At 38.1% G+C, this 11079-nt stretch overlaps 1 protein-coding gene across 1 annotated transcript; it reads right to left on the bottom strand.

Annotated features, from left to right (window-relative positions):
- Positions 1-1561: 1561 nt before the first annotated feature.
- Positions 1562-9739, bottom strand: npas4l (neuronal PAS domain protein 4 like). Its single transcript, XM_028469207.1, has 9 exons — positions 9419-9739; positions 7472-7635; positions 7217-7362; positions 7029-7128; positions 5346-5589; positions 5158-5267; positions 4136-4271; positions 2898-4054; positions 1562-1659 (listed from the first exon to the last, which is right to left on the bottom strand). The coding sequence occupies exons 1-9, from the start codon at positions 9550-9552 to the stop codon at positions 1631-1633; spliced, it is 2220 nt and encodes a 739-aa protein (XP_028325008.1). The 5' UTR covers positions 9553-9739; the 3' UTR covers positions 1562-1630.
- Positions 9740-11079: the final 1340 nt, after the last annotated feature.

Here is an 11079-nt window from a genome sequence, read left to right as displayed (position 1 = left end):
ATGGCAGAAGATGATCATGTTATGTGAAAGGCTATTTCTGGATCCAACCCTGAAAGTTCTCCCAGTTCTTCTGGGTGATTTGTCGCACCTTTTCAGCACTTGTTTTGCTTTTATGGCCTGGAATTTTACTGTTTTGTTTCATTCTCGTCGCCCCTCCTTAGTTTTCACACACAGCAGGCAACCACTGATAAGACCAGTAACATCAAACCACAAAGTCAGAAACAGAAACAAGCTGAAGATGATGTTGGAGCTTAAAAGGCGAATGTTTATCCCTTTAAAAAAAACAAAAAATAATTTGGAATCTTATGACTGTGCTCTCTGCTGGTGCAGTAAACTTTATGTAGAAGAGTTTTACACCGCTATAACAGTAGTAGTATAGTGCATCTACAATATAGGCATATAATGCACGTGTGTATTCAGCTTATCTAATACTTTCCCAGGTGTCGACATCACAGCAAACAATTGTACGCATGAAAAACACGTAAATAAATACATTTCCCGTTTCAATATAACAAAAGGCTAACCACAATTTTTCAAAATCTGATTCGTTTTTATTTGTTCAACATTTGAAACAAAGTACAGTTTAGTCACAGTAACAATCATTCGCTTTTAGTACCATGTGGATACACAAAGGAAAACACATGTCGGATGGTTAATACTATTATCAGGCTCATGAGGCATTGAAAATAAATAAAGCAGTGGTTTACAAATGTAACTAATTTAAAAAAAAAAAAAATGGGAAAAAAAAAATACATTTATTGGAATGTGACAAGCTTCACTATTGAGGTAGGCTTTGAATGCTCGAACTTCACAACTTGTATCTGCATTAAAAGAGGCTTTGATTGTGATTTAATGCATTAAGATAAAATCAAGGGGGGACAAATAATTATTTCTTGACAAAGTGAAATAAAGCACAAATTGTAAGGTTTAAGGCACCGAAAAACTACAATAATACAGAAACGTTTTGGCTCATTCAGATTGTGCTTGCTTCGATCTGCCTTACATTCCTCTGATCAACACAATTCTGAACATTGTTAAAATGGATATAAATTAAAGTGCTCAATGGTGAACTGAGTGAAAAGAAAAACAAGTAACGCTCAAGTAAAACAAGCCTTTACTTGAATTGAAGTCATGTCAGAGACGTTTCTAAAGTACCCTTTATAGAACGTAAAAGACATCAACAATTGTAGATGAAGAGGCAGGTTTGTTTTCTACATTCAGTCGTTTTAGTGAGGAGAAGCTGTGTGTAATAAAAAAACTAAAAAAAATCCTTTAGACCTGTGAATGTCTGAGATAAATAGAAAAAATGCATTCGGTGAGTTGTTTAAAACTTAATCCAAAGATGTGTTATTGTCATTATCACAGCAGCTGTTTTACTGCAGATAAAAAAAAAAGATGGATGCTGAATCCATTGGAAGAGTAACTACTATAACTAGTCATCACTAGTCGTCAGTAGGTAGCACAATAATGCTGCAAGGTGGTTCTTCAATGGTTTGATGTGTAGAATTCAAAATGTTGGAAATCACTGCTTTAAGTGTCTTTTCTCACATTCTTCATTAAAGTCCAGCCAAGGAAGGTTTTCCTGACAATATGTCATACATGTGATTGAACAGTAAGTCACAGACTGTTTTCAGTTCAGGTTTTCTTCCACAAGTCCATCTGAAAGGAGGCAGAAGAGGAAATTAGCTAAATGGCATCTTGTGTGTGGGAAGCATAAATTAGATATCAACCATAGTTAGGCTCTACTAGTTTTTAACTTTGGAATACATGTTCTCAGTTTGGTTTACACTTTACGAAAGAGTAAAAGTATCACTAGTAAGCCTTATATGCTAATGTAGAGGCGGGGTTATTCAGGTTTGCCATTGACCTTTGAAAATATCACAACCAATCGGGGTGTTAGATTTAGTAATAATCCCTACTTAATGTGCATTACATACTAGTACTACTACTAGATAATATTTTGGCTTTACTAGTACCGCTACTAGACTAAAAACAATGTGCCAGTACTACTATAGAGTGTACTATTAGTGCACGTACACACTCTTGCAAGAGTAGACCTTAGTAGTAAAATAAAATCATCTACTAGTAAGTAGGGGTGTGCATTGCCATGAATCTGACAATATTATTCACAATTTGCATGTCACAATACGATATATCCCACTACTAAACAATATGATATACATTGCAATATATCGCGATGTCAATGATTACAAATTTCACCGTTACAAGTACAAAATGGTATGAAATAGAATTTATTTTTTTAAAAAGAATTCAATGGTAACTAACTGTAATTCAAGTACCAATATCCAAAAACAGGTGGTGTGTTTATCAAACTGTCGAATTACATTTTTCAAAAAAGTTCAACATTCTATTTTATTTTTCCATCTAAAATGCATTGAGGAGTGAGCTAGTTTAATAAGGTCTGATGTGGTTCACTGACACCTAGTGGCCGGGCATTTACTTGCTTTGCAGACGTTAGCATAATTAAATAGTTTTTTCATTAAAAAACATGATTAACAAAACTTATTTGGACATTTTTTTGAATCGATACGATAATCAATTGGTTAAATATCACGATGTATCGCCAAATCAAAAATTTTTCTCACAAAATTACTAGTAGACAAATAGTACTATTAAAGATTTGAGATTTTATTAGGAACATATTTTAAGTTTACTAGTATTAACAGAAAAATTTTAAATTCCAGAAGCCAATGACAAGTCTGAATTTGCGTTTCCCCGCCCCCTTATTAGAATACAATGCTTACTGGTGACACCTTTTACTTCACTAGTAGAGTGTACTCGTACTGGTAAACCAACATTTAGTACATGTACTCCAAAGGTAAGCACTAGTACAGCTTTACTATGTTTGATATCACTGATATGAACTGTGAAATTACCTTGCAAAAAGACGCTGTGCGTGTGTTGGTTGAGTTGATGCAACCCAGGGTTGTGGTGGTGGTGTTCCAGGTCAATGGGCCCAGTCCTGCCCACTGAGCCCTGCTGGTAGATGTGTGGAGCTTCCTTTGAGGGAACATCCAAATCTTTCAGGATGAAGTCGAACATGTAATCAAGGGGCAGCTCATACTTTGGAGATTTCTCCAGGGAATGTGGACGATCATGGAGCCAGTGGCTCGCTGACAGCAAAGCACAGGATGTGTTAGGTTGGTCCAGGGATTGATTCAGGCGGTGGTTCATGTCAAAGCTGCTCGCCAGGGAGGAGATCTGCTGAGCCAGAATACTGATCTCAACCTGTTCCCTCTCATTGTACTGGTTAGGCTCTGTGGATGTAGGGGACGGGTTAGGGGTTTGAAGCCCAGTATGCTGAGGCACATGGTGCAGTTCCATCAAGGCACTCTCCTGTGGTTGCTCAATGATAACAAGGTCATCTGGATGCAGAGCACAGTCCACTGGGCTCTCACACATGTCATACACAGACAGACAGTCGGGAACTAATCGAGCATTGGCTGTACAAGGCTGGGAATCATAGCTCGGAGATGAGGCGGAGAGGAGAGCGAGTGGAGCGTCTTCTCCGAAGGCTCCATGTTCATACGTTTGCTCAGCAGCAGGAGAGGGGAGGGAGTGGGAGGGGAGGGAGTGGGAGGGGGACGGGTGACAGGTAAGGCCTGCCTCCGGATACGGGTAATAGGACGGAGAGCTCTCAGCGGACGACACTAACTGATCTGGGTGTTCGTGCACGTCTATCAGCAGGTCATGGTCGAGCTCCTCTGAATGGAAAATGGAGCTGGAGGAGGCGGGGCTATAAGGAGGGGTGAAAAATGTAGAGATGTGTCCCTGGGAAACAGGAGAGCTGTCGCCTGGAGAGGAGGAGCTCCATTCTATGTGACACATGTCCCATTCTAACTCTGTTCTGACCCTGACCCCCAACTTCTCTCTCTGTCCGTCCGACGTCCTCTGCCTTTTTAAACATTTAGCACTCTGCACATGAGGCCGGGATGCAGGTGAAGATGCTTCACATGAATTTGGCACAGGTGAGAACCTGAAGGCATTGGTGCTACTGCTTAATTTATCCCGTAGAAACTTTGCTTCTGTGTCACTGCGAAAATCAGACGAGTTTGTTAGAAACGTGTTGCAATGCATTAAACACAGACATGCTGTCAGTTTATTATTCATATACCTGATAATGAAGTTAGTGCAACTGATGCTCTGGTTCTCTGAGTCTCTGTCAGCTCTAATATAGATCCAGGTCCAGGACAGATCTATGCACTGGAACCTCAAAACCAGCTCTACCTGAACGCCTTCATCTGCCTGAACTGGAAGAATAAATTACGGTTAAGATAATTAATACGTACAAACTCAAGCAGCTAAAAAAGTATCATGTACTCTCAAAACATAGATATGCACTGCAAAGAATAAAATGTTGACTTTACCTGCATCAGCAATAGAAGCAATAAACACAACTATGCAAACTTGTTGCCTTAAAAAACAAATGTATGTTGAGTTCGATAAATTAGATTTGATTAACTTATAAGTTTGTCAAATCTAATTGATCTTTTTAAGGTGACGAGTTTGCATATATGTTTAAAGCCAACCTACTATTCCCAGATAGCACGCATACGTCTCGCCAATGTATGCTTCAGATCGTGCGTCGGCATTCTACTCCTAATGCGTCATTTTATGTTTATGTTTTTTCCCCCAAAAATCGGTGATACCACTAATAAAATTGTAGAACTGTAAAATGTCACTTGCTGGGGCTCTTTTGGCTATGCTGCTGAAAATACATTTTTGATCATGAACTGTGTCTCTTTATTTTGTCCACACACAATAAGCTATTTAGTGGTAGTATATTGTTTTGTTGTTGTTGTGATATTGCTATATTTCTATCAGTTTTAAGTAAATTCTCGACTATGGATATGGAGATATTTATACTAATTGAATGATCCGAGCTAAATAAAGGTTAATATAAGCTGTAGAGAGGCCGTGCTGAGCATCTTTAATCTATCGTCCAAACATCGGCCAAACGCCAATGTCGCCGCGACGTCTGCCCAATGAACGAACGCTCTCCATAATGCGTCTCGCCGATGCAACTTAATTCATCGTGGCGACGTCGGCGAGATGTATGTGTGTTATCTGGGTTCTTTACAGTGTGGAGATTTACTTTCTTTAAAATCCCATTAGTGCATCAGGTTTAATGCTTACTCAGACTTCGATGGGAATCTGCACTCAACATCAGATCTTCAGGATGCACAAAACTGTACCACGATCGTCCAATCACATTTTTTGCCTCATGTCCCAAAAAATAAGCAACACTGCAAAGGAATAACGTTTCATCAGAAGTCTAATTTTATCATCAGAGATTAGAAAGTGTGTTTTTTTTTTTTTTGTACCTGTCTGACAGCTGAGTGAAGCTCATATCTAGCCTGTGGCTGCTAGTGAAGCACTGACAGAGGTGAGCGTGAGTGAGAGGCACCCTGTCTACGGTGGGGGTGCACAGGGCCACAAACAGAGCCTCAGTGGGGGTCGAGGGCTGATGGAGGCTCCGGAAGCTTCCTCTGACCGTCAGTGAGCAGCAGCTGCCGTGCAGCAGCTTAAAGGCCTTGGAGGTTTGCATGCAGCAGATAAAGCTGCGCTCTGAGAAAGGAACAAATCACAAACTCATAAGAATGTTACAGGAACCTAATTGACACTAAAACTTTTATGACGACGCAACATTGCAGCCCCTTGTTACACTTTGATGGATAATCAAGTACCAGTAGGTCATTGACATGACTCAAACACGTGTTATTTACATGTTTCCTTATTTCCTAAGCTCTTTGAATAGCTTTCAAAAAGTCATAACATTAAAATGTATTATTTTTTTAGGCATGTGACATTTAATGCATTTTGTGCAATCAAACACATATCAAATATTCCTATACCGACACACATACAAAAATATATACACCATTTGATGTTAATAAATAAAATAAATTATAATCTTGTGAAAATATGGAAACTGTTTAATTAGGCGCACACATACTTAACATACATACATTTATCACATCTGATTAGCATGCCTGAAAAGGGGTAGGAAGAAGTAAACTTATTGAATCCTACCCCTTCTCCAATATTTAGTAGTTATATATTATAATTGTCTTTCTGTATTAAAAATAGTACTATATACGTAAATATAACAGTAAGACTGTTATCTACTATAGAAGACTTATATATATATAGATAGATACACATTTACAATATTCACACATATACATATTTATCAGATATATACACACAAATACATACATAAACACAAAATGTCAAGTTTGCATTCATATACATTCATTCACACAGTGCTCCCCTTCCCAATATGCCTGTAAAGACCCAAAAACTATATATAAAATGATATCTACAATCACCAGCATCGATACCAGCACTTGTCTTCACACATATAGCTTTAAACTCCTTAGGGAGTCAAACAGGTACAGTAACATGCAGACTGTGCTGAATATTAACATATTACCATTAGTTAAAAAGTCCATAAAGGAACTAAATATGCCATGGCTGTGCACTTTAAAAGCTATTTGCTTACTATCTACTCTGTCTAGCTCAGGATAATTAGTGAAATTTAGTTGTATTGCATGCTTTGCTTTCATGGGTAAATATGGTAAACTGCATGTAGAAACTTTACAAATGTATTTATTTATTGTTTGCACTAAAACAGATGTTGCTGTATTTGAATGCTTTGAAAAGAAAGAGTTTTTTTTTTTATTTCTTAGTTATTTTTACGTCCCTTTTGTTTTTAAAGTTTACAATAACTTTAATGCATTTGTTATTGCACTCTAGCCTGTTTTCCTCCTAAAGAAAAGTACTGTAGCGTCACCACAGATCATGTTGGGAATCTCTCCAAAATCCAATCTTTCCAAGAAACATGTGAATAACATTGTGTATGTTGATCATTACAGTAAGACTTGTTTCATTTCTTAATGGAATAACAGGGCTTATTTAAATAATTTGCTTCAGTTTTTTATGACTATATCTGTACATTTTGGATCACTCAGCTGTTTTAAATGTATTCAGGACTTATTTCTTACCTGAGGATTTGTCCTTTTCCATGTCTAGGTTTGATTTAACGATTTCAACATCAGATTGTTCCACCATGTCATATATTGTCTCTCCTTGTAGCACATCAACCTGGGAAAAGAGTGACACATATATGAATTATTATTAATAATTTTTTTAAAAAAATGCTCTTTAGTTGATAAAAACTAGGAAAACTGACCATGGAAATCCCAGTAAATTCAGGTATGTTTTCAGACACATAGACCAGCCTTCCCTGTGTGGTGGTGACCAGAATAAAGCCGTGCAGGGCCTGGAGAAAAGTTTCATATTGCAAAGAGCAGCTCAAACCATCTCCAGCTGGGAGCCCTTCAAATAACAAGGAAAAAGTGATTTTAGTCCCAGTTTCACCTCATACCTCAGTGCAGGAGGTCTAGGTTGGTTTGACATCAGCTCAGTGGACGAAGTGAAGACTTACCCTGGAACACTACAGACTTCCTGATGTAGGTGCAGATGGCTGCCATGGAGTGAAGGTAGGACAGGCGCTCCTGCTCTTCCTGGCTAATGGGCAAGAGCGCACGCATGTTCCTGATCTCGTGGTTGATCTGGTCCCGTCGAGCTTTGGATGCTCCTTTGGTGCATCTGTGAGAGAACATGGCGATGCAAGTCAAAAATCAGAGAGCTACTGTATACACTCTGTGAAGTAGAACTAAACTTCCATTCGCTGCACCTTACATGAAGCAGAATGAGTTTGCAGAGGATGTGTTTTTTTTGTCTCACTTAATTCAATGATATTCAAAGCCCAAGCTTTGAACACCAGAGGGTTTCTATGGAAACAGCGAACACAAGAGTAATCGTTTCTGCGGCAGTATCGAGAGGTCTCAATAGACTGTGTGACGGTGATCAGGTCTGATGTCATCAATAGAGAGCCAGTGGCTTTAATAGCTCACAGGGCTTTATCGTATGAGCATTGCACACAATAGTAAAGGCTGGGCTTCAGATGTTCCTTCTTTACCTTATATAGTGTGAGAAGGTCCACAAACAGAAGCTAATGATCCCAGAAAGAAGTGGATGTTATTATTAGCAGGGGGGCGTCACCTATAAATCCTAAATGAATATTTATTTTTACATGCATGCACTGGTAACCTCTGTAAATGTCTGAATATTATTATTAAAAAGAAAATTATAACTATCATTATAACATATTATTGAAACTCCATCCATCCATTTTCTGACCCACTGGCTCCTTATTTCAGGGTCGCAGGGGTGGGCTGGTGCCTATCTACAGCTCATTGGGTATTAGGTGCATGGGGTACACCCTGGACAGGGTACCAGTCCATCACAGGACAACACACAGAAAACCACTCACACTCACTTCCAAAGGGAATTTAGAGACTCAGTCATGTTTTTGGATTGTGTAAAGAAGCCGCAGTACCCAGAGAAAACCCACGCTAGCACTGGGAGAACATGCAAACTTCACACAGAAAGGATTAAAGTGTCCACCCCAGAGCTTGAACACAACACCTTCTTTCTGTGAGGCAGACGTCCTATAACGCCACTGTGCGACATATATTATTAAGATTTATTATCATAATTATTTAACTACAATTGTTTTTCATAGAACAGCAAAGAGGCATGGGGTTGTCTCCCAAAATGAACCTATAGGACAAAGTGGTTCCCAAACTTTTTTGGATCGTGACCCCATTTTCATATCAAGAACTTTCACGCCAAACCTAAGACATTTTTTTTTTACTTTTTGATCATGTTTGTTATACTGTATTACAAACAAATACAGAGTAGCCTGGATTAGTGACAAGTGGTGCCAGCTCAGATTACTGATAATAATAATAACTACATTTTTATTTGACAAAATACAGAATACAGTTGTTTGGGATCATGTGTTGTTTTAAATTGAAGAAGAATAATAATTGAAAATCAGTTGGGTTTTTTTTATTTATTTATTTTTATTTTAATTCATTACTATACAGCTCAGGCTACCCTATTTAAATTCCAGGTGACCCCACATGGGGTCCCGACCCCAAGGTTGAAAAACACTACTAGGACCTTTAAATGTGGAGTTTGCACCCATCCCATCCCATGTTTTTTTTTTTTTTTCAGCAATCAAGCTTCAACCAACAGGTAAAAAACACATTCACACTCATTAAATTGCCTTTTTTATCATACATTTTTAAATACTATTTAAAAAAAACATCATTATTGTGTGATTATGTGATTATAATGTCTTGAGGTTTATGGAGTTTACAAAGAATCATTGTATAACTGTTAGTGATGCTGCACACGTGTCTAAACCATGAAACTCAGAGTTTTACTAAGTGATGTGATGAGAGCATCCTGACTGTAGATCTATGTATTTATGTGAATCACTAAGATATGGAGGCAGTAGAGAGAGGAGGACTTCACTGACCTGAACCTGCCGGTGCTCGGTGATCGCTGTAGATCCTCAGACTGATGATGATGATGATGATGATGATGATGATGATGATGAGAGGCGGACGGTGAGCGCTCGTAGGATTTGCAGGAGTTGCACCAAAATGACATTTTTGGTTGTTTTTTTTAATAGTGCAAAACACAGGTTTGACCCAGACTGAATATTTTCCTTTAGGTTAAAACTCGTAACGAGGCAAAAACAGAAACCCTTGTTTCCACATCGGGCCTTCCTCTTCCTCCTCCTCCTCTTCTACTTCTTCCTCCTCCTGGTGATGATGATGATGATGATGGTGAGTGTCTGACACTGGGATTGTCCCTCTTTTTATAGGCCACAGCTCAGGAGGAAGGGCCAACCCTCCACACGGGCTAAAGTTTGTTGTTGTGACGCGGTGGAGAGGGGGGTGGTGGGGGGGAGGAGGAGGAGGAGGAGGAGGAGGAGTGGGCTGGAGAACAGTCCTGGAATAACACTGGAGGATTAAAGGAGAGGTGCTCAGAAACCACAACACAGTAAATCATCACAAGCAGGAAATGATGATGATGATGATGATGATGATGATGATGATGATGATGATGATGATGATGATGATGATGATGATGATGATGATGATGATGCAGTCGGAAACAGTGTAATGGGATCTGCATGTCACGTGTGTCAGAATGAATGTGATTTGATTCCATTCATGGAGAAACTGAACTTTTATTAAAATTGGTAGCGAGAGGGTGAAGATTAGGATTAATTAGAATTTATTTTTTATTTTTTCTTAAGTCTTCAAAAAAAAATGTAGAAGAAGAATTAGAAAAATTAGAAAATTAGAATTTTAGAATTAGAATTTTTTTTTTTTTTTTTTTTTTAGAAAAATTTATAAAAATGTTTTTTTTTATTATTTTTTTATAACAATTATTGAAAAATAAGGTTTTTAAATATGAACTTCTTCAAAACTCCTAAAAATAACAAAATGTGCAATCACATATTTTAGAACAGGATTTCTCAACCTTGGGGGTCGTGAGACACTGGGATAGGGTCGCTATACCTGCAAGAAACTAAGACTATTTTTTGAACAATTTGGGCCCATTTTTGATTATTTTTACCCTTTTTCTGCTACATCAAAATTGCCATATTTCATTCCATTTTCATAACTTTTTTTTGTGCCATATTTTTGCTCCTTTTAATGCATTTTTTGCTACATTGCTCCCTTTTCTGCCACTTCCTCATAACATTTCAAAGCCTGTTCTGCATATTTTCTCCACTTTCAAAAATGTTCAGCACTTATAAACCCCTTCCAGCACTTTTCCCACCTAATGTTGCACATGTTGACCCATTATTGTCACTTTTAACCTCTTTTCACCATATTTCATGCTTATTTTTGCCAATTTAACCACATTCACAATTTGTCATGCCGATTGTTTGCAATTTTTAACTCATTGTTCCATTAAAACTAGACAATAACTGAAACTGATGACTAAAACTAAGTTGTATTTTTGTCAAAATGGTACACCTAAAACTAAATAAAAATTTGCTGTGAAAATTAAAATGGGGTCAAATCATAACAGACTCTTGACACCAAGTATGAAATCATGATTCAGGGAAATGGTTGATCTGGGCAATATGTAGACAATCCTCCAGGGTGGCAGCAGACG

Source organism: Gouania willdenowi, chromosome 15, assembly GCF_900634775.1.
Source record: "Gouania willdenowi chromosome 15, fGouWil2.1, whole genome shotgun sequence".
NCBI classification, from domain to species: Eukaryota; Metazoa; Chordata; class Actinopteri; order Blenniiformes; family Gobiesocidae; genus Gouania; species Gouania willdenowi.
This window is presented reverse-complemented; position numbering and strand designations above follow the sequence as displayed.